At 44.0% G+C, this 24,465-nt stretch overlaps 1 protein-coding gene across 1 annotated transcript in view; it reads right to left on the bottom strand.

Moving 5' to 3' along the window:
- Positions 1-6,822: 6,822 nt before the first annotated feature.
- Positions 6,823-24,465, bottom strand: part of LOC126209870 (transcription factor HES-1-like) — a 438,054-nt gene continuing 420,411 nt past the window's right edge. Inside the window, exons 7-8 of the mRNA XM_049938995.1 lie at positions 7,573-7,659; positions 6,823-6,939 (exon numbers count right to left, since the gene is read on the bottom strand). Coding sequence (XP_049794952.1) covers positions 6,823-6,939; positions 7,573-7,659 — 204 coding nt within the window. The remainder of the gene's footprint in view (positions 6,940-7,572; positions 7,660-24,465) is intronic.

The raw sequence follows: 24,465 nt of genomic DNA, 5'->3' as shown, positions 1-24,465 counted from the left end.
ACATGGAGAACGTTACCTGCCATCGTGTGTGGCGCCAAAAGCGAAGCACAGGAGAGGTGGTGTTACGGTATTGGTGTGTTTGCAGTGGTTTGGTTGTGTTCCCCTCATAGTGATCTGTCAGGCAGCAGTTTGTGGATAATAATATTCCTGAAATGGACTGGCCTGCCCCGAGTCCCTACCTGAACCCAACGGAATACATTTAGGATGAATTAGAACGTTGACCTCGCTTCAGACCCCAGTGGCCAACATCACTACCTTCTCTCGTTTCGGTTCTTGAGGAAGAATGGGCTGCCATTCCTCCAGACATTCAGACACCATAATGAAAGTGTCCCTAGCAGAGTCCAAGATGTCAGCAATGTCAAGGATGAACACATCTCTAATTTGTGTCCACTAATAGGTGTCCACATACCTTTGATCAGATAATATACGATTTCCCAATAAATAGAGTCCCAGCACCCTACAGTTGGCCCAATCCTTAAGAACCTTGGCTTCTATCAACATACCACACCTACCTTTCATCTCCAAACTCTTCATGTCTTTCAAGGTAATTTTATACTTCTAGACCATGAAGACATCCCTGAAATCTACCCCTTCTTCCAAACATAGTGTACCATACCCACCACATCCCAAATGAAGGCTCCAACCCAGCTTTTCCTTGCTGAGATGCCATTCCACTCATCTTTTAATACCTGTGCTAGGCCTATTAGTCCCTTCCTACTCATATATCACATGTGCGTTTCCATATAAAATCCTCTGCAACACTTCCAACATCGCAGTCCCTGCCCACCCCATTACTCCACCTCCCCTATGAGAAGAACGTACATCACATCACCATCATTGCGTTGTAAATGTCACCTAGTTTACTTTCTCATTTTTTATATTCCAATTGTAAAATTTTATAACCCAGAGGCTAAACAAGCCAGCCCAGTAAATAACTACTAAATGAAAAGAATTAACTACTGGGCAGAAAGCTGCCCTACTGCAGTTCAAGAGTGCCCTCCATGCACTGAGGCGTATTGATTTGTCACAAGCGATCATCTAATTTCTAATATGTGGTACTTGTCACAGCTATTGTATTCTGAATAGGTATACTGAGACGCTGCAATTTTCGTTTTTACCTCTTAACTGCATAGCGCTCTACTACCACACAACAAATGACTAAACTGGATGGAGCGACTTCACTCACTGCGTAGCAATCAAGCACCTGTGTGTGGGAATTGTTCAATTACTGAGCTATTTAAAACACGGTGATACCGGCTGTACACGAAGGCCACCAGTTTAATCAACCTGTGATTCCCCCACTACCCAACCCCACCCCTCCCACCTCAGGGCAGTCTTAACAGCTTGATCTGCGTTTGTAGGTGAAGGGCGATGTACAAACTAAACAATTAATTAAAGGATAAATAGACTGTACCTCAGCTCAGATGGTAAGTGGAGAATAGGGAAATTCAGTGGTAGGACAAACGTACAGGGATTAGCCATCTGCATGATCTGACTGTTAAACAATGAAAAATTTTTAATAACTGCCAAGTCGAAATAGCAAAATTTCTGTCAATAAAAAGTTTTTATTGGATTTCGTTAGGTTGTATTAGGTTTTTCGGAGTTATCCCTTATTTGTGTCACCTTGTTGCTCTAGTATAACGAAAAAACATAATTGTAGTTCATTTGCAACTTTGAAGGCTACATGGAGTTTTGCATTCCTTCTCTTTGTAAAGCGAAGGAAGGGAGGAAGGAATGAAGGTTACAGTCTAGCGTCCCGTCAACGACCAGATCGTTAGAGACGGAATGCGAGCTTAGACTGAAAGAAGATGGGCAGGGGAATCGGCTGTCTCCTTTTCAGAGGAACCATCCAAGCGATGTGGGAAACTCGTGGGAAACCTAAATCTGAAAGGCGGACTGGTGAGTCGAACTCTGGTTCTCGCAAATGGGAATATGCAGCCTTTGAAAGAGTTCAATTGTTTCGTCGGGGCCATCACCTGCTACAGTTATGGAACAGCTACTGCGGTATCTGTCACTGCTTAGTTTAAGGGAACTGTTAGCGGGTGTTTAAGGACGATTGTAAAATTTTTTTGGCTGTAGGTGTGGCGTACGAAAGAGAATGGTTCCAGAATGTTTAATTCCTTAATTGTCTAAACTTGGCAGCGGCTAATCCTGTTGACATATAAGTTTTGGGTTCGATTTTTGATCCTCGTTCTGGTGGAACAGCCTGGAACTGGGTCTATTCAGCCTGGTATAGCCAACTGTGAAGTTGGTGAATTGAGTTGAGTCGAAAGGAAAACAATACGAAGTCACATGGAAAATCTGCAAATCGTTCTGATTCAGTACACTCGTGCCCTATTCATTTTCCACTGGCGGCATTTCACTTGAGAACCCAGCCTAGTTGCCTGCATTGTCTTTTCGGCCACCTGTCAAATAGACTAACGAAGCTGTCACAATTAGGAAAATTCTACGTGGTTACATAATTCATTCGCTGTGCCTCCTGACAGCTCTACGTGGAAATGTCTCTAGACTCTTCTTCGTGTGTTGCTAGAAAGCCTACAGTCCGCGGCAGGTTGGCGAGTGTCCAGTCTGGCGTCGGACGACCTGCAGTGGCTGGAGAGTCCTGGACTGCAGCCTACCACGGCCTCCAGACGGGACCCTCCTCGGCTTCCAGCGCTCCAGCGGCGTCCATGGCCGCCTCCGCGGGCTCAGGGGACAGCCTGGCAGCCGCCGTCCCGACCGAGCAGTCGACGGGCTGGTCATCGTCGTCGTCAGCTTCGTCCACCCTGCGAACGACGACTGGTGTTGAGCTAAAGTGTCACCATCTGCTACACAGATCAGTAGCGTTCCGTTTTGGTGTGAATAGTTAAATAGAGTAGGAACAATTAACTAGATATATGACATACTTCACTTGACAAAAAAATCAATGCAATCAATTGGATGTCAAGGATAGCGGTGAGTTACGTATATAATGGCAATGGAATGGAGATGCTGCAATATGAACTCCACTAGAAGATACAGCGCTGAAAGAAATATCGAACACATTATGCCAATTTCTTGAGAAGATCCTCCCAACAGATGGGGCGTTCCAGCTCCGAGAAGTTTTACTGACAAGGGAACCTCCCCATCGCACCCCCCCCCCCCCCCGATTTAGTTATAAGTTGGCACAGTGGATAGGCCTTGATAAACTGAACACAGATCAATTGAGAAAACAGGAAGAAGTTGTGTGGAACTGTGAAAAAATAAGCAAAATATACAAACTGAGTAGTCCATGGGCCACATAGGCAACATCATGCACAATGTGAGCTCAGGAGCGCCGTGGTCCCGTGGTAGCGTGAGCAGCTGCAGAACGAGAGGACCTTGGTTCAAGTCTTCCCTGGAGTGAAAATTTTACTTTATTTATTTTTGCATAGTTATTATCTGTCCGTTCGTTCATTGACGTCTCTGTTCACTGTAATAAGTTTAGTGTCTGTGCCTGTGTTTTGCGACCGCATCGCAGAACCGTGCGATTAGTAGACGAAAGGACGTGCCTCTCCAATGGGAACCGAAAACATTTGATCGCAAGGTCATAGGTCAACCGATTCCTCCACAGGAAAACACATCTGATATATTCTATACGACACTGGTGACGGCATGTGCACCACATGACAGGAATATGTTGTCGACCCACCTAACTTGTACACTTGGCGATTCTTCTACCTTGCCCGATTTAGATTTTCTTGTGGATGTGATAATCACTCCCAAAAAAGTGATGAAAACATAAGAGTTTGTCACATAAACTGAAAATAAAAAATAAAAATCTTCACTCAATGGAAGATTTGAACCAAGGACCTTTCGTTCCGCAGCTGCTCACGTTACCACGAGACCATGGCGCTCCTGCGATCCTATTGTCCTTGATGTTACATATGTTCCCATGAACTACTCAGTTTGTATATTTTGCTTATTTTTTCACAGTTCCACACAACTTCTTCCTGTTTTCTCAATTGATCTGTGTTCAGTTTTTCAAGGCCTATCCACTGTGCCAACTTATAACTAAATCTGAGGGGGGTGCGATGGGGAGGTTCCCTTGTGAGTAGTTAGTTTTGACTGGATGCACGAACGAATGTAGCTGTTCTAATAAATAAGGTGTTTGCATTTCCTGAATGGAAACTGGTGTAAAGGTCATGTTGTGTAATTGCACTGCCAGTACTTTGTTCGACCTCTGTTCTTCCTAAGCACCTCAAAAATTCTCTTGGGATTGATTTTGTTAGGGCTTGTAGTTCTCTCAGTGAAATTGTCGCCCACTCTTCTTGTACCGCACTTTTCAGCTCACAACCGGCCTCAAATTCTCTTCCGTTGCGGTAAACACTCCTTGTAAGCATTCCGCAACGGTTTGTTCATATCCAGGCTACGTGCAGGCCAGGGCAAGACATCGATATCTTTATCTTCAAACCACTTTTTAGTTGCAGCAGAAACATGCATAGATGCGTTATATTGTTGAAACAGAGTTCCCTAAGTCATCATATATTCTAATCAATTCTCTCCCTAGCATCTTGGTGTACATGTCAGAATTCTTTGCAGTGTTCAGCCAAACGATACGTGATTTACCTTTGCCGCAAAAGGCTGCCCAAATCATAACACTTCCACCACAAAAATTTCTTCTCATTCTTACCTGCTGTTCTGTTCTCAGATCATGCCAATAATACTGAAATCCATCCCGCCCATCTAAATTAAACTTCTTCTTATCACCGAAGATCGCTTCATCTCATTCTGACGTCCAACAAACCTCAATAGAGCCCATTTATGTTTGGATCTTAGAGCAGGTTGCTGCAGTATGTTGCAAGCAAGATGTTTTAGGTTCTTGAAAGCAAGATGTTTGTCATTTGACAAAATTTGTCGTACACGTCTGGTAGCTGCCGATAACTGTAAATCCTCAACAAGTTGAAAAGAATAACGGCTTGTGACTCCTGGCTTTGCGTAACAGTAACCGTTCGATACATCAAATAATTCTCTGATTAGACTGTCCATACCGTGCCCCAAATATGACGAAATTATAGGTCACTGTGTTTGTATGGTTCAACTTGTTGGCGTTTTCACAATTAAAGAGTCCCATTTCCTTACACATCAATTTTTTCATGTGGCATTGTCACAGTGTTGGTTTATGTACACGTCACGCACGGTCACTTACGGTGTCTGTTGCCCATCTGCAGTAAGGGCACGTACGCACACGATAACACCACACAGAGCCGACTCCTTGTGTGTGGATTCCTAAGGGACCAAACTGCTGAGGTCATCGGTCCTTAGACTTACACACTACTTAAACTAACTTATGCTAAGAACAAAACACACATCCATGCCCGAGAGAGGACTCGAACCTCCGGCGGGAGGGGCCGCACAGCCCGTGACATGGCGCCTCAAACAGCTCGGCCACTCAGTGCGGCGACTGCCTTTATACTGAGTTTCTCCCTCCACCACCTGAATCGTTGATGTTTTGTTATACTCTGTACTACTGACATCAAATGCAATACCATTTGAATGCATTTGTCCGTATACTGGGTGCCATACTCTTGCACACACACTTTATTGACAACTATTCCAGCTCACAATATTACTTTTCTGTAAACATCCATGTCTTTACATTGTTTACCGCTACAGCATGCAGTGTTACAGGAAGCCTTTGGACATTCTGTCCTTCCCTACAGCGCAGGTCGAAGATGGTTTAAATTGTTAAACGAGGGGAGACAATCAACTTTAAAGGAAACCGGACCTGTTGCCCCAATTACTGCCCTCACTGCACAAAACAATGCCGCTGTAACAGTGAGAGAACATCGACGAATAATCTTACCAACACTTCCAGACAAAGTGAAAATTTCACTGGGTGTCACCCAGAAATTGGTGACAGAAAATTTTCACTGGAGGCATGTTCCTGTGTGGTGGGTTCCATGATGCGTACTGAATATCTTGCAAAAATCTTTGTGGAGTACGTTCTTCACCCTCCCTATAGTCTGGATTTAGTCCTGTGTAACTTCTTTCTTGGGCGCTACCCTGAGGAAACACCTTCGCAGGAGTCATTTTCCACATCAAAAGCAGTAGTGATCGCTGCAGAGGCGATTCTGAACGAGAATGGCTACCAGCACATCTTTGCAGACAGGCAGAAACGCTGGGACAAGTGCATCGCATCCAAATGATCATCACATTTATGGGCATGAGTAAAGGTACATTGCAAAAAAAGTTATATCATGCTTTACTGAACAGTCATTGTATATCCAACAAAGAGTTGAGGACGCTGGGTGCAGTTGGATGCAAATGCTAAACCAAATTGAAAATAAAAATAAGTGATTGTACGCATTTTTGGCCAGGAGACCCAATCTGCAGCTGTTCAGCTGCTTAGTTCATGTCTTTTTACTCGACACCAGGTCGACAGCTTGCGCACCGACGTTGATGGAATGATGGTGAGGACAACACACACACCCAATTTTCGAGCGGATAAAATCTCCAAACCACTTGGGAGACCGACCTGGATCACCCACATGTCAGTCAGCTACGCTGACCGCTCGACTATGGAGGCGGAAAACGAGACAAACGAGTTGGCACAGGACAGGAACTCGTGGTGGACCGTACTGAACCAGAGAGAAGGCTGATGGAAAAAAAAAAGGAAGACATTCTCCTGTTGTGCAGTCTGGATATGACAGACGTTACATTTAGAGCAACAGGTCGGGGGACAAGATTTGCCATTACCTGGAGAACTGCAGGAGGACTTCCAGCGAGCCAGGTCCAGTAACAAAAGAGTTGGCAGAGGGGAAGAATATGTGGTGGGCCGCATCAAGGACGTGAGACGTTACATTTAGGACAGCAAGTCGGAGGTCAGGGGTCGCCATTACCTGAAGGACGGACTGAGGAGTTCCAGAGAGCTGGGCCAGCAACGAACGAGTTGTCAGAGGAGAAGAACTTGTGGCAGGCCACATCGAACTGGTCAGGACACTAACGGGGAAAAAACTGGAAGAGAATCTGGTATTCTGCAATCAGGATATGACGAGGGACGTTACATGTAGGACAGTGCCTCAGGAGCCAGGAGTTGTAGTTGCCTGGAGGACTGCGTGAGGACTTTCGGAGTGCCGGACCAAGTGACGAACGAGTTGTCAGAGGAGAGAAACTCGAAGTGGGCCACATCGAACTAATGGAAGACTGATGGGAGAAAAACTGGGGCGGAATCTCGTGTTCTGCAGTCTGGATATGAAGCGAGACGTTACATTGACGACAGCAGGGTCGCCATTACCTGGAGGATTGCGTGAGGACTTCCGGAGAGCCGGGCCCATCGACCGGGGGCGACGGTGGTGCGACAGAGGCGGCGCGGGAATCCGGCCGGCCTCCAAAGACCACAGAGCCCGGGGGTGATGGCAGGGGCGGCGCGGCGGCCGCGGACGAGGTGGGCGGCGCGGGGGTGGAGGGCCCGGCGGCGGCGGCAGCGGAGGCGGCGGCCGCTGCGGCGGCGGCTGCGGCAGCGTCCCAGGCGGAGGCGGGCCGCGGCGCGAACAGCGCCGGCGACAGCTGCGGCGGCGGCGGGGGCGGCACGCCGTGATGCAGGTGGTGGCCCAGCGCCTGCATGTGGGAGGCGGCGGCGGCGGCGGCAGCGGCCAGCTGCACGTAGTGCGACGGCAGCAGGAACACCAGCTGGCCGTCCGGCAGCCGTGACGGGATCACCTGCTGCTGCACAATCCAGCCGACATTCCCGCTGTGGTGCACCTCCTCGAATTATCTGATCAGTTCCTACTTGCTAATATGGCTCACCGCTCGGTGCAAGCTTGTACACACATCAAAAAAAGTATCCCATCACTCCAATGCAAGGTGCAGGTGTGTCAGTTTTGTAACTGTCCCTCTACTGATCGGAATGTCATCTGTGATGTTGTTTGTAATGACATGCGAAGTTACCGTTATCGCTACCTGTGGATATGACGCCACACTCGAATGGATTGCAGCATTTCAATTGAAAATAAAGCATCAGTAGGACCAGATTGCAGACGTCTTTGGAAGAGTAGATTGAACATCCATTACGCCACTAAGGACAATCCCGACAGATGATCGGATCAACATTATGTGCAGAAGGCTTGTCAACTGAGGAAGTTGATCAATGTGTGTACTGGAGTGTAAGTGATGAGGTGTGGACATGGAATCAGTTCCAACTGACAGGCAGTGTTGAGCACTTAACACCCCCCCCCCCCCCCCCCCCAGGGAACCAAAGCTGCTCAGGATGATCGATATCTACAACTTTTGTGTCAAAGGAACTGTCAGTTGAGTGCCCCAGACCAAATCCAGTGATCACAGAGGCTACAGGACGTCGTATATCGCCTCAAGGTTTTACAGGACAAGTGCATTATGCGAATCTTCATTCCCAACAAACGTGACGAGCACCACATCGTACACCACTGCACCACAACACCATGTTACATATGGGCAAGAAATCGTGCAGAATGGACATTCCAGGGCTGGCTTTGGGTTTAGTTTACGGACGACACTTGGACTGTTTATAGAGTAATACTCGTAAACAAACACAACAGCCTGGTAATTTGCTACACCTCCGACACTGGGTCCCACAGGTGGAACAAGGTGGTGTTGTGATGTTCTGTGGTGACATGACATTGGGCCTCTGCACACTGCTTGTGATGGTTGAGGAAAATCTCACTGCTTTGCAATGCTGGGACAAGATTCAACAGCAAATAGTACCACCATATTGCCAACATTTTGGTGACAACTTCAGCTTCATGGATGATAGCCCATGTGCTCATCGTGTTGTTCTTCTGAAGATGTTCCTACAGAATGCAAGGCTCACCAGACTGGAGCGGCTTCTATGTTCCCTGGATATGAACCCTATCGAACATGTGTGGGATCGATTGATATGAACTGTTTTTGGACGTCGACAACGACCATGCATATCATGCTACTTATGCAGAATCACTACTGAAGAGTGGGACAGTTTAGACCAGGGCTGAATTGATGGTCTCATCCCTGGTGTATTCCACGACGGATTCACGCCTGCATCCGAGCATCTGGACATTCCACCGTTTACTGACGTTTCTCAGGAGTTCCGTGAAATACCTGCATGGAACTGTTGGTTTTTTTCATTGGTAATCTGAACGCATTTCAAATGCATGTATACACTCACCTCAGAGCCAATTTTAGTGTCTGAGACACGTGTTTCGAAATAAAGGGGAGAACCAAAATTTTTGTAGATGTCTGTATACATTGTCTGTCAAAAAGTTCCAAGCCCCGTTTTATTCGTGACGTCAGTGTTGCAACTTAGGGTGGCGCCTTGAACAAACAACTGCAAACAATAGATGTGTAGTCAATTAGTCAATTGTGAGCAGGCAGTGTTAAGTAGTGTTCATGTGGATGTAGTGTACACACAAATTCAATGCAGCAATATGTCTAAATCGCGTGTCCGATAAATTCTCCAGATCATTCTGAAGAAGAGAAAAGTATGTGCAAAATTTGTCCCACATACCTTGCCTCCAGAACAGAGAAGACGATGCGTGCATGCCTGTCACTGTGTGATTCAAATGCAAAATGTGCGCGATTCTCTTCTAGAAAAATCATCAGACCTGTCGAGATTTGGTTTAACAATATGAAACTGCTGTGGATTTTATCAGCGCAGCATTTCACATGAAGGGTTAAGGCTTCGACGACGTAGTCAATATTCGAGGCAATGTGACGCGCGAGCTGAACAATATCCCAGTGAAGGACTCTTCTGACAGTTACACATGGCTGTATGAAAATTTTATGCGATGGATTAAACTCCTCCCGAACAGGCCAGGGAGGCCCAACGGCACCGACCGACCGCCGTGTAATCCTCAGCCCACAGGCGTCACTGGATGCGGATATGGAGGGGCATGTGGTCAGCACACCGCTCTCCCGGCAGTATGTCAGTTTACGAGACCGCAGCCGCTACATCTCAGTCAAGCAGCTACTCAGTTTGCCTCACAAGGGCTCAGTACACCCTGCTTGCCAACAGCGATCGGCAGACAGGATGGTCACCCATCCAAGTTCTAGCCCAGCCCGACAGCGCTTAACTTCGGTGTTCTGACGGGAACCGGTGTTACCACTGCCGCAAGGCATTACAACTGCCATTTTAACATTTTTCTATTCTTTTTTTTAATTCCCATCTCGAAACTTCTTGTACTGACGTCGTTTGAGGGTCACTCCAAAATAAATGCACAATATTTTTGTAAACATCTCGTTTTTTCCATACTTTTGATATTTTTACAGTATATTGACAAGCTGTTGAGAAGCTAAATGTAATTTTTTGACGTAATCTTCATCCACTTCAATTGCCTTACGCCACTGTGAAACTAACAAGGGGAGGTCTCGAGCGGTGGGATCGACTTTTCGAAACTATCTATGCTGTGTTTGTTTGCACAGAAATATTTGTTTTGCAAATAAAAAATGCGTTCTCTTGCTGCAAGCGAAGGAGTTTGTATTTCCAAAGGAAATACATCTATATTGTATTACAGGTGAAGGTCCCAAGTATCACATCCTGCAACCATTCACCATAATAGGCCCTCATTTATGCGTTATCGATGAAAAAAAAATTGGAATTTCGCCTGATGCTCTGAAGATTTAAAAATAATAGATTGTTTGCATAGCGTAATACTCATACAAGAAGAATGTTATTCGAGAGGTTGTTGGTTCGAATTTTCGTCAGGTACTTTCAAATTCTTTATTTTTTAATCTTCACCCAAATGACTTTGATCAGTTTTTACTCAATTAACGGATTTAAATGTGATTATTTTATTTCTATTCTTCTATCGCCGGCCGGAGTGGCCGAGCGGTTCAAGGCGCTACAGTCTGAAGCCGTGCGACCGCTACGGTCTCAGGTTCGAATCCTGCCTCGGGCATGGATGTGTGTGATGTCCTTAGGTTAGTTAGGTTTAAGTAGTTCTAAGTTCTAGGGGAATGATGACCACAGATGTTCAGTCCCATAGTGCTCAGAGCCATTCGAACCATTTTCTTCAATCACTTCATTTTAATCGCTGTATTAACTTTTCCAATTGCTATCATTTTGTATTCCTCTCAATCTTTTTTCCATTTGGAATGTTTGTACATATGAATTTAGTTTTTTCATTTATCTACAATAATATTTAAATATTCTACAATGCCAATCTAAAAATTGAAAACCCAAAAGACGAAATAATATATATGCAGTGGCGTCAAAAATGTAGTAGTGGACACAAGATGTACATTCTCTGGGATGGTAATCGTCATACAAACATTTAAGACATAAATTATTGCTGTAATAATAAAGTAATGCAGATGACGATTTAAACGAAAGAAGGAATTCTTAATAAAATGAAATTCAACCAAAATGAGGAACAGATATAATGAACGCAATAAGATACACGAAAATACAGGATGATGAAACGGGAGAAATTAAATCGACGTTAATACATGGAAATATTTAAAATCACATGCACTATGGTTCCAAGTGGAAAAAGAATTGTAGGAAGACAAAATGAAAGCAACTGAAAAATTTAAAACGGTAAAGAAAATGAACAAAGGAATAGAAATAAAAAATTACATTTAAACCCATTAATTGAATAAAAACAAAGATCAAAGGTTAAAAAATAAAAAATTGCGAAGCGTCTGACGACATTCGAACCGCTACCCTGTCGCATGTGAGGCTTGTCCTGAGACCATTACGTACGCGACCAGTTTCTGTGGAATTTCTAGTTTGTAGCTCAAGAGCACTACGCAAAATTACAAATTTTTTCCTCTATTATTCGCAAACGAGTGGCCGCCAGGGTGAATGGCTCCAGAGTATCACAACAGGGACCTTAAACTGCATCACCATGTAGATGGTTTCCAAAAGGGGGACACACCAATGGGGACCTCTCCTTGTAATAATTGTACAGGGCAGAAGTGAACACCAGCGCATTTGAGCGAGGGCCTAAGAGTCTTCATAGGGAATCTTCATCTTCAAATCTCAATCCATCAGTTTACTGAAGAGTTTTACCGAAGAGCATGTCATTCTCAGTGGAGAGAAGTCTTCCGAAGTAAGAGTGATTTCGGGAGTGCCGCAGGCGACTGTCGTAGGACCGTTGCTATTCACAATACACATAAATGACCTTGTGGATAACATCGGAAGTTCACTGAGGCTTTTTGCGGATGATGCTGTAGTATATCGAGAGATTGTAACGATGGAAAATTGTACTGAAATGCAGGGGGATCTGCAACGAATTGACGCATGGTGCAGGGAATGGCAATTGAATCTCAATGTAGACAAGTGTAATGTGCTGCGAATACATACAAAGAAAGATCCTTTATCATTTAGCTACAAAATAGCAGGTCAACAACTGGAAGCAGTTAATTCCATAAATTATCTGGGAGTAGGCATTGGGAGTGATTTAAAATGGAATGATGATATAAAGTTGATCGTCGGTAAAGCAGATGCCAGACTGAGATTCCTTGGAAGAATCCTAAGGAAATGCAATCCGAAAACAAAGGAAGTAAGTTACAGTACACTTGTTCGCCCACTGCTTGAATATTGCTCACCAATGTGGGATCCGTGCCAGATAGGGTTGATACAAGAGATAGAGAAGATCCAACGGGGAGCAGCGCGCTTCGTTACAGGATCATTTAGTAATCGCGGAAGCATTACGGAGATGATAGATAAACTCTCCAGTGGAAGACTCTGCAGGAGAGACGCTCAGTAGCTCGGCACGGGCTTTTGTTGAAGTTTCGAGAACATACCTTCACCGAGGAGTCAAGCAGTATATTGCTCCCTCCTATGTATATCTCACGAAGAGACCATGAGGATAAAATCACACAGAGGCATACCGACAATCTTTCTTTCCACGAACAATACGAGACTGGAATAGAAGGGAGAACCGATAGAGGTACTCAAAGTACCCTCCGCGACACACCGTCAGGTGGCTTGCGGAGTATGGAAGTAGATGTAGATGTAGAAGAGATGGTAATCCCACGGTGCCAGATGAGTGCAAGAGGGTGAGTGTTTTTGTCCATTGCTTCTTTGTGGGTATTCGTTAACATTCTCAGAACCCAAACTTTTTTCAGCTTGCACTGTCTCAATATTCCGCACACACTCCCGCCTCTTATTTCCACTCGGACTGACACATGTTTCACTTACACGCATTTGACAGCCAAAACCAGATGTGTGAATATGCCACGTATTGTGAGGAGTCTGTGGAGTGCTCGGTCTTGAAAACCTGCTTGCCCACCTACTGGCTGTACTGCGAAAAGCAGCACGTGGAAAAATGTAAATTAAGGAGGATGAGTAGAAAAAACATACACGTAACATTCGGGTACACCGTTGCTAGTGTCCTGCGTAGCACAGCCACATCGTTTAAATATCTGTGGGTAACACTGCAACGTAATATGAAATGGATCGAGCATGTGAGTACTGTGGTAAGAAAGGTGAACTGTCGACTTCGGTTTATTGGGAAAATTTTTAAGAAAGTGTGGTTCACCAGTAAAGGAGACCGCATATAGGAGAGTGGTGCGACCTATCCTTGAGTACTGCTCGAGCGTTTGGGATCAGTACCACGTCAGGTTAAAGGACGACATTGAGGCAGTTCAGACCCAGGCTGCTACATTTGTTACCGCCATGTTCGAACAAGACGTAAGTGCTACGGAGACGGTTTGCGAACTCAAATGGGAATCCATGGAGGTGACGTTCTTTTCGAAGAACACTATTACGAAAATTTAGAGAATCGACGGTGGCTTGCGAATTATCTATGTAGATGCAGATGTACACTACTGGCCATTAAAATTGCTACACCAAGAAGAAATGCAGATGATAAACGGGAATTCATTGGACAAATATATTATACTACAACTGACATGTGATTACATTTTCACGCAATTTGGGTGCATAGATCCTGAGAAATCAGTACCCAGAACAACCAACCTCTGGTCGTAATAACGGCCTTGATACGCCTGAGCATTGAGTCAAACAGAGCTTGGATGGCGTGTACAGGTACAGCTGCCCATGCAGCTTCAACGCGATGCTACAGTTCATGAAGAGTGGTGACTGGCGTATTGTGACGAACCAGTTGCTCGGCCACCATTGACCAGAGGTTTTCAATTGGTGAGAGATCTGGAGAATGTGCTGGACAGGGCACCACAGGACCTGCAACATGCAGTCGTGCATTATCCTGCTGAAATGTAGGGTTTCGAAGGGATCGAATGAAGGGTAGAGCCATGGGCCGTAACACATCTGAAATGTTCAAAGTACCGTCAATGCGAACAAGAGGTGACCGAGACGTGTAACCAATGGCACCCCATACCATCTCGCTGGGTGATACGCCAGTATGGCAATGACGAATACACGCTTCCAGTGTGCGTTCAACGGGACGTCGCCAAACACGGATGCGACCATCAGGATGCTGTAAACATAACCTGGATACATCCGAAAAAATGACGTTTTGCCATTCGTGTACCCAGGTTCGTCGTTGAGTACACCGTCACAGGCGCTCCTGTCTGTGATGCGGTGTCAAGAGTAGCCGCAGCCATGGTCTCCGAGCTGATAGTCCATGCTGCTGAACATGTCGTCGAACTGTTCGTACAGATGGTTGTCGTCTTGCAAACGTACCCATCTGTTGACTCAGGGATCGAGACGTGGCTGCACGATCCGTTACAGCCATGCAGATAAGATGCCTGTCATCTCGACTGCTAGTGATACGAGGCCGTTGGGATTCAGCACGGCGTTCCGTATTACCTTCCTGAACCCACCGATTCCATATTCTGGTAACAGTCATTGGATCTCGACCAACGCGAGAAGCAATGTCGCGATACGCTAAACCGGAATCGCGATAGGCTACAATCCGACCTTTATCAAAGTCGGTAATGTGATGGTACGCATTTCTCCTCCTTACAGGAGGCATCACAACAACGTTTCACCAGGCAACGCCGGTCAACTGCTGTTTGTGTATGAGAAATCGGTTGGAAACTTCCCTCATTACAGCACTTTGTAGGTGTCGCCACCGGCGCCAACCTTGTGTGAATGCTCTAAAAAGCTAATCATTTGCATATCACAGCATCTTCTTCCTGTCGGTTAAATTTCGCGTCTGTAGCACGTCATCTTCATGGTGTAGCAATTTTAGTGGTCAGTAGTGTAGATGTAAATCCCCAAACACTCTGTTCATTCTCTTGTGAATGTCTGTCACGGTCTCGTTCTCACAACATAGGAACTCTGCAACGGCTCATCACTTCCGACAAACATCAAGTTCAACAGCCATCTAGATGGAGGACGACGAAAGCGCGAATTGCAGGAACAGGTTCAATTAAATATGAATATAAGTGAGAACAATGTCGCTATGACCTCCATGCATAGTAAAGACATAGAACAAAAGTTGAATTTTCGAAAGAATGGTTGTGGATTTCTTTTGGAGCGACCCTCGTAAATGATGCCACTGAAGCAGCTTGTCCGAAAGCCGCGCTTCCACGTGCAAGTCATTAAGTGGTGCCTCTCAAGGGCTGTCACGGTAATTGCGTGTGCAAACACGCATGGTCGTGTGACTCCAGTGACGCCGCATTTAGCAGAGCCACTGAAAGATAAAGTCGTTTTAACTTTGTGACATCACTTTCCTTCCCATCTCCCCCCCCCTCCCCCCCCCCTACCCGCACAACCCCTCGACCGAAACAGATAAGCCTAATTTGGCAACCATCCAGTGGCTGAATTTCGGTTTTCGTGTTAGTTAAGGACCAGTCCAGTACTAATCTAATCTAATCAGAACTTGTAAGGGGTGTCCCACAAGTGTATGACGAACATACGATGACAAGCAGATAGAAGAAGTGGACAGTGTTAAATTCTTGGGATTACAGCTTGATAATAAATTCAACTGGGAGGAGCACACCACAGAAATGCTGAAGCATCTTAACAAATCCTGTTTGCAATGCAAATTGTGTCAGACATAGGGGATATAAAAATGAAAAAGCTGCCATACTATGATTACTTTCATTCCATAATGTCAAATGGGATTATTTTTGGGGTAATTCATCAAGCCAAGCTAAAGTTTTCCAGGCGCAAAAACGTACAGTAAGAGTTATAAGGTGGTGTGAACTCAAGAACATCCTGCAGAAGCCTGTTTAGGGAACTAGGGATACTAACTACTACTTCCCAATATATTTATTCCTTAATGAAATTTGTCATTAAAATATATCACTTTTTCAAACCAACAGCTCAATCCATGAAATCAATACTAGAAACAAGAATAAACTTCGCTAGGATTTAAAGTCACTTACTCTTGTACAAAAATGTGTGCATTATTCAGGAACACACATTTTCAATAACTTGCCAGCAGCTATTGAAAGCTTAACAACCAATGAAGTTCAGTTTAAGAGAAGCCTAAAGGATTTACTGGTGGCCAACTCCTCCTACTCTATTGATGAATTTCTCTGTAGAACCAAGTTATTTGTGTGTGTGTGTGTGTGTGTGTATATATATAAGTACAATATAATTTCTGCACAGTTTCAGTGCAGTAATGTGTTCATTGTAAATATGTATTATAGTAGTTCTATTACATGTTTATTACCTTATAAATAAAAAACTTTTTAATTTTAAATTCAGTGCATTAATGTTTGTAAAATGATTCTTTCATATAGTGTTCAATAAAAAATATGACGATCATTCCACTTGGGACCTGTGGAAGGTACATTAGCTTATTTGTCTCAGTTGTAAATATTTGTCATGTACTATTCTTTTTCTGACATGTTCTACATCCTGGAGGACCTCCTCACTAAGGATCAATTGGAATGAAAGTAAATCTAATCTAATCTAATCTAAGTCCAGTGAATCTGAGAAAGGAAGTAACAAGGTTTGTCCCGCTAGTATGAAGGAAAACTAGCCAAAGTTGCAAATTTCACTTTTTTTATTTACTTGAGCACTATTTCCGGGGCGGGACCCATTTTAAATCATTAAAGGTTTTTTTTAAATTACCGTTACCAGTCACAAACTTTGTCAACTATTGTATTACTTATTTCTTTAACGACATGTTTCGAGGGTTAAACCTCATCTTCAGGCTAAATGGCATTACAAAAACAGCTATACAATAAGGTCATACTGCTGTTACAGAGTCTTTTCGTAAATGCTGTGGTCATCTTCGTTCTTCTGGCGTGGCAGTCTCATTGTGATGACCAAGAGAGCCACGGAAATCGATACACTGCAACACATCACAACGAGACTGCCACGCAAGAAGAACAAAGATTCTTCCATAAGTCCTCTACTGATGATAAGTCATGTCATGGATTGTGTCCATCAGGAGAAAACGTGTGTTGCAAATACAATAGGGCTCAGGCAACTGGAGAATCTTATTCTCACCAGCATTCTCTTCCTGCTGCTGTTATTATAGCAATTAAACCTATTTTCAGAGACTTGGCTCATCCTGACCTTCTAAGGAAATGTGTTCATGGGCAGACACGGAACCCAAATAAATGTTAACAGCATAATTTGGAACCGCCTTCCTAAAACTGTATTTGTAGGCATGCATACAATGAAACTAGAAGTTCATGATGCTGTTATTACATTCAATTGTGGTAATATTGGAAAGTGTTGGGTACTGAAAAAGCTGGGAATTAATCCTGGTGAAAATATGATCACTGGGCTGCAACATTGCGATACAATGAGGATAGCCGATGCAGACAGGTCTGCATGTAATATGGCCAAGAAAGCAAGACAAACATCCAGGAAGGTGAAAAAGAAACTGGAAGACCTTCCAGAGGCCAAAGAAGGGCCATCACATGCAGCAGGGCAGTTTTAATTAACTGTAAGTAACAAATTTCAAAAGTTTTTTCTTTAAAGTCAATTTCCCACAAACTAAAATTTTCAGTATGTATGCCCCATTATATCAGAAACTATCATAGATACATGACTGAAATTTTCAGAGACTTTGCATAACATAAAAAGCCGCCTCTGGTACTACATTCATTAATATTCCCCCATTAGGAAGTTCACAAAAAATATTTTCTGCAGAAAAAACTTAATATTTTTTGTTAATAAATTTATAAAAGTATTTCTTAAAAACTATAAAATGGACAAAATACATTTTAGTACAGTTGACTCTATTAGCATCATGTAACATACAGTAAAAATATTAAGGTCCTGCATCAAATAATATTTTCAGAAATGGGTCAAATACTTACCTAAACATGGGTTAGATAGGCAGCGTGTGGTCCCCTTAAATGATTTAATAACATATAAACCGTCGTCCCCCCAATGAACCATGGACCTTGCCGTTGGTGGGGAGGCTTGCGTGCCTCAGCGATACAGATGGCCGTACCATAGGTGCAACCACAACGGAGGGGTATCTGTTGAGAGACCAGACAAACATGTGATTCCTGAAGAGGGGCAGCAGCCTTTTCAGTAGTTGCAGGGGCAACAGTCTGGATGATTGACTGATCTGGCCCTGTAACAATAACCAAAACGGCCTTGCTGTGCTGGTACTGCGAACGGCTGAAAGCAAGGGGAAACTACAGCCGTAATTTTTCCCGAGGACATGCAGCTTTACTGTATGATTAAATTATGATGGAGTCCTCTTGGGTAAAACATTCCGGAGGTAAAATAGTCCCCAATTCGGATCTCAGGGCGGGGACTACTCAAGAGGACGTTGTTATCAGGAGAAAGAAAACTGGCGTTCTACGGATCGGAGCGTGGAATGTCAGATCCCTTAATCGGGCAGGTAGGTTAGAAAATTTAAAAAGGGAAATGGATAGGTTAAAGTTAGATATAGTGGGAATTAGTGAAGTTCGGTGGCAGGAGGAACAAGACTTTTGGTCAGGTGACTACAGGGTTATAACACAAAGTCAAATAGGGGTAATGCAGCAGTAAGTTTAGTAATGAATAGGAAAATAGGAACGCGGCTAAGTTACTACAAACAGTTTAGTGAACGCATTATTGTGGCCAAGATAGATACGAAGCCCACACCTACTACAGTAGTACAAGTTTATATGCCAACTAGCTCTGCAGATGATGAAGAAATTGATGAAATGTATGACGAGATAAAAGAAATTATTCAGGTAGTGAAGGGAGACGAAAATTTAATAATCATGGGTGACTGGAATTCGTCAGTAGGAAAAGGGAGAGAAGGAAACATAGTAGGTCAATATGGATTGGGGGGAAGAAATGAAAGAGGAAGCCGCCTTGTAGAATTTTGCACAGAGCATAACCTAATCATAGCTAACACTTGGTTCAAGAATCATAAAAGAACGTTGTATACCTGGAAGAATCCTGGAGATACTAAAATGTATCAGATAGATTATATAATGGTAAGACAGAGATTTAGGAACCAGGTTTTAAATTGTTAGACATTTCCATGGGCAGATGTGGATTCTGACCACAATCTATTGGTTATGATCTGCAGATTGAAACTGAAGAAACTGCCAAAAGGTGGGAATTTAAGGATATGGGACCTGGATAAACGGAAAGAACGAGAGGTTGTAGAGAGTTTCAGGGAGAGCATAAGGGAACAATTGACAGGAATGGGGAAAAGAAATACAGTAGAAGAAGAATGGGTAGCTTTGGGGGAGGAAGTAGTGAAGGCAGCAGAGGATCAAGTGGGCAAAAAGACAAGGGCTAGTAGAACTCCTTGGGTAACAGAAGAAATATTGAATTTAATTGATGAAAGGAGAAAATATAAAAATGCAGTAAATGAAGCAGGCAAAAAGGAATACAAACGTCTCAAAAATGAAATCGACAGGAAGTGCAAAATGGCTAAGCAGGGATGGCTAGAGGACAAATGTAAGGATGTAGAGGCTTGCCTCACTAGGGGTAAGATAGATACTGCCTACAGGAAAAATAAAGAGATCTTTGGAGAGTAGAGAACCACTTGTATGAATATCAAGAGCTCAGATGGCAGCCCAGTTCTAAGCAAAGAAGGGAAGGCAGAAAGGTGGAAGGAGTATATAGAGGGTTTATACAAGGGCGAAGTACTTGAGGACAATATTATGGAAATGGGATGTAGATGAAGACGAAATGGGAGATAAGATACTGCGTGAAGAGTTTGACAGAGCACTGAAAGACCTGAGTCGAAATAAGGCCCGGGAGTAGACAACATTCCATTAGAACTACTGATGGCCTTGGGAGAGCCAGTCATGTCAAAACTCTACCATCTGGTGAGCAAGATGTATGAGACAGGCGAAATACCCACAAACTTCAAGAAGAATATAATAATTCCAATACCAAAGAAAGCAGGTGTTGACAGATGTGAAAATTACCGAACTATCAGTTTAATAAGTCACAGCTGCAAAATACTAACGCGAATTCTTTACAGACGAATGGAAAAACTGGTAGAAGCTGACCTCGTGGAAGATCAGTTTGGATTCCGTAGAAATGTTGGAACACGTGAGGCAATACTAACCTTACGACTTATCTTAGAAGAAAGATTAAGAAAAGGCAAACCTACGTTTCTAGCATTTGTAGACTTAGAGAAAGCTTTTGACAATGTTAACTGGAATACTCTCTTTCAAATTCTGAAGGTGGCAGGGGTAAAATACAGGGAGCGAAAGGCTATTTACAATTTGTACAGAAACCAGATGGCAGTTGTAAGAGTCGAGGGGCATGAAATGGAAGCAGTGGTTGGGAAAGGAGTGAGACAGGGTTGTAGCCTCTCCCCGATGTTATTCAATCTGTATATTGAGCAAGCTGTAAAGGAAACAAAAGAAAAATTCGGAGTAGGTATTAAAATTCATGGAGAAGAAGTAAAAACTTTGAGGTTCGCCGATGACATTGTAATTCTGTCAGAGACAGCAAAAGACTTGGAAGAGCAGTTGAACGGAATGGACAGTGTCTTGAAAGGAGGATATAAGATGAACATCAACAAAAGCAAATGAGGATAATGGAATGTAGTCAAATTAAATCGGGTGATGCTGAGGGAATTAGATTAGGAAATAAGACACTTAAAGTAGTAAAGGAGTCTTGCTATTTATGGAGTAAAATAACTGATGATGGTCGAAGTAGAGAGGATATAAAATGTAGACTGGCAATGGCAAGGAAATCGTTTCTGAAGAAGAGAAATTTGTTAACATCGAGTATAGATTTAAGTGTCAGGAAGTCGTTTCTGAAAGTATTTGTATGGAGTGTAGCCATGTATGGAAGTGAAACATGGACGATAACTAGTGTGGACAAGAAGAGAATAGAAGCTTTCGAAATGTGGTGCTACAGAAGAATGCTGAAGATAAGGTGGGTAGATCACGTAACTAATGAGGAGGTATTGAATAGGATTGGGGAGAAGAGAAGTTTGTGGCACAACTTGACTAGAAGAAGGGATCGGTTGGTAGGACATGTTTTGAGGCATCAATGGATCACAAATTTAGCATTGGAGGGCAGCGTGGAGGGTAAAAATCGTAGAGGGAGACCAAGAGATGAATGCACTAAGCAGATTCAGAAGGATGTAGGTTGCAGTAGGTACTGGGAGATGAAGAGTCTTGCACAGGATAGAGTGGCATGGAGAGCTGCATCAAACCAGTCTCAGGACTGAAGACCACAACAACAATAACAAACCGTTTGTGCGCTGCTATGGTTATTTTTATCTATGCACCGGTTGCCTAGTCTTTCAAGAACTACCCCACTCTTAGTAGATCATATGTGTAGTTAATACAGTCTCTGAAGTTGGTTCAGTAATGGCCCTATGCCAATAACCCAAAACTGTGGGACACAAACAGATGGTGGTGGTGGTGGTGATTAGTGTTTAACGTCCCGTCGACAACGAGGTCATTAGAGACGGAGCGCAAGCTCGGGTGAGGGAAGGATTGGGAAGGAAATCGGCCGTGCCCTTTCAAAGGAACCATCCCGGCATTTGCCTGACACGATTTAGGGAAATCACGGAAAACCTAAATCAGGATGGCCGGAGACGGGATTGAACCGTCGTCCCCCCGAATGCGAGTCCAGTGTGCTAACCACTGCGCCACCTCGCTTGGTGACACAAACAGAGGCCTGTGGGCAGTGCGTGTCACTATTGGGGAGTAAATCTTTTAACTACTACTGCTGGTGTCAAGCAATTCGAGTCCTGCGAATTAATTTGGGTACATTTGTTATGTTTGCAGCCAACCAACAGCCACAGATGCTCTGTAGGTCTTCCTAAGTTTCAGTAAAAATTGTCATCATTATTACTTCTCTGTAGGCAACAGCCTCCCAGGCATATGTTAATCATCAGGTCATTTACGTGCATATTGTGAACAGTAATACACTGAGGTGGCGAATGTCATGGGGTACCTGCTATCGAGTCGGATCTCCTTTTGCCCAGCGTACCACAGTAACTCCACGGGCAACAAGTCGTTCGAAGCCGCCTGCAGAGATATTGAGCCATGCTGCCTCTGTAGGTATCCATAACTGCGGAAGTGATGTCGGTGTAGGATTTTGTGCACGACCTGTCGTCTCGATTATGTCCCATAAATGTTCCATGGGATTCATGTCGGGTGATGTAGGAAGCCAAATTGTTGCCTCGAATTTACAGAATGTTCTTCAAACCAGTCATAGACACATTTGGTGCGGTGACATGGAGCATTATCAATCACAAAAATTTCATACTTGTTTGGGAACATGACGTCCATGATGACCGCTCCAAGTAGCCGAACATAGCCATTTAAGTCAATGATTGGTTCAGGTGGACCAGTGGACCCATTAAACACCATTATGGAGGTGTTACCAGATTGCACAGTGCCTTGTTGACTACTTGTCTCCAAATAGCCAAACACAGCCATTTAAATCAATGATCGGTTCAGTTGGACCAGTGGACCCATTAAACACCATTATGGAGATGTTACCAGATTGCACAGTGCCTTGTTGACTACTTGTCTCCAAATAGCCAAACACAGCCATTTAAATCAATGATCGGTTCAGTTGGACCAGTGGACCCATTAAACACCATTACGGAGGTGTTACCAGATTGCACAGTGCCTTATTGACTACTTGAGTCCGTCTCCAAATAGCCAAACATAGCCATTTAAGTCAATGATCGGTTTAGTTGGACCAGTGGACCCATTAAACACCATTATGGAGGTGTTACCAGATTGCACAGTGCCTTATTGACTACTTGAGTCCGTCTCCAAATAGCCAAACATAGCCATTTAAGTCAATGATTGGTTCAGTTGGACCAGTGAACCCATTAAACACTATTATGGAGGTATTACCAGCTTGCACAGTGCCTTGTTGACAACTTGGGTCGGTCTCCAAGTAGCCGAAGATAGCCATTTAAGTCAATGATCGGTTCAGTTGGGCCAGTGGAACCATTAAACACCATTATGGAGATGTTACCAGCTTGGACAGTGCCTTGTTGACAACTTGGGTGCGTCTCCAAGTAGCTCAACATAGCCATTTAAGTCAATGATCGGTTCAGCTGGACAAGTGGACCCATTAAACACCATTATGGAGATGTTACCAGCTTGGACAGTGCCTTGTTGACAACTTGGGTGCGTCTCCAAGTAGCTCAACATAGCCATTTAAGTCAATGATCGGTTCAGCTGGACAAGTGGACCCATTAAACGCCATCATGGAGGTGATACCAGCTTGCACAGTACCTTGTTGACAACTTGGGTCCACAGCTTAGTGGGGGTCTGCGCCACTCTCGAACTCTTCCGTCAGCTTTTACCAACTGAGTCATCTGGCCAGGCCGCGGTTTTCCAGTCGCCTAGGGTGTAACCAAAATCGTCACTAGTCCCAGAGAGGAGCTTCAGGCGATGTCGTGTTGTTAGGAAAGACGGTCACGTAGGTCGTCTGCTGCCATACCCCATTAATATCAGATTGCACCACACTCTCGTAACTCATACGCTCGTCACACGCCGCGCATTGATTCCTGCGGTTGTTTCACGCACTGTATCTTGTCTGTTAGCACTGACAACGCTACGCAAACGCAGCTGCCCTTGGTAGACCGCGGTGAGAGGTAATGGCTGATATCTGGTATTCGCGACACACACTTAACACTGTGCTTCTCGGAAAATTGAATTCTACAACGATATACGAAATGCAATATCCCCTGCGTCTAGCTCCAAGTACCACTCCGTCTTCAAAGTCTGTCAGTTCCCATCATGCGGCCACAGTCACGTAGCAAACATTTTCACATCAATCACCTGAGTATAAATGAGAGCTCTGCCAATGCACTGCCCTTTTATACCTTTATTGTACTGAAATGCAGGAGGATCTGCAGCGAATTGACGCATGGTGCAGCGAATGGCAATTGAATCTCAATGTAGACAAGTGTAATGTGGTGCGAATACATAGAAAGATAGATCCCTTATCATTTAGCTACAAAATAGCAGTTCAGCAACTGGAAGCAGTTAATTCCATAAATTATCTGGGAGTACGCATTAGGAGTGATTTAAAATGGAATGATCATATAAAGTTGATCGTCGGCAAAGCAGATGCCAGACTGAGATTCATTGGAAGAATCCTAAGGAACCGCAATCCCAAAACAAAGGAAGTAGGTTACAGTACACTTGTTCGCCCACTGCTTGAATATTGCTCACCAGTGTGAGATCCGTACCAGATAGGGTTGATAGAAGAGATAG

This window comes from Schistocerca nitens, chromosome 10, assembly GCF_023898315.1.
Source record: "Schistocerca nitens isolate TAMUIC-IGC-003100 chromosome 10, iqSchNite1.1, whole genome shotgun sequence".
NCBI lineage: Eukaryota > Metazoa > Arthropoda > Insecta > Orthoptera > Acrididae > Schistocerca > Schistocerca nitens.
Note: the sequence above shows the minus strand (reverse complement) of the source record. Positions and strands in the feature narration are given on the sequence as shown.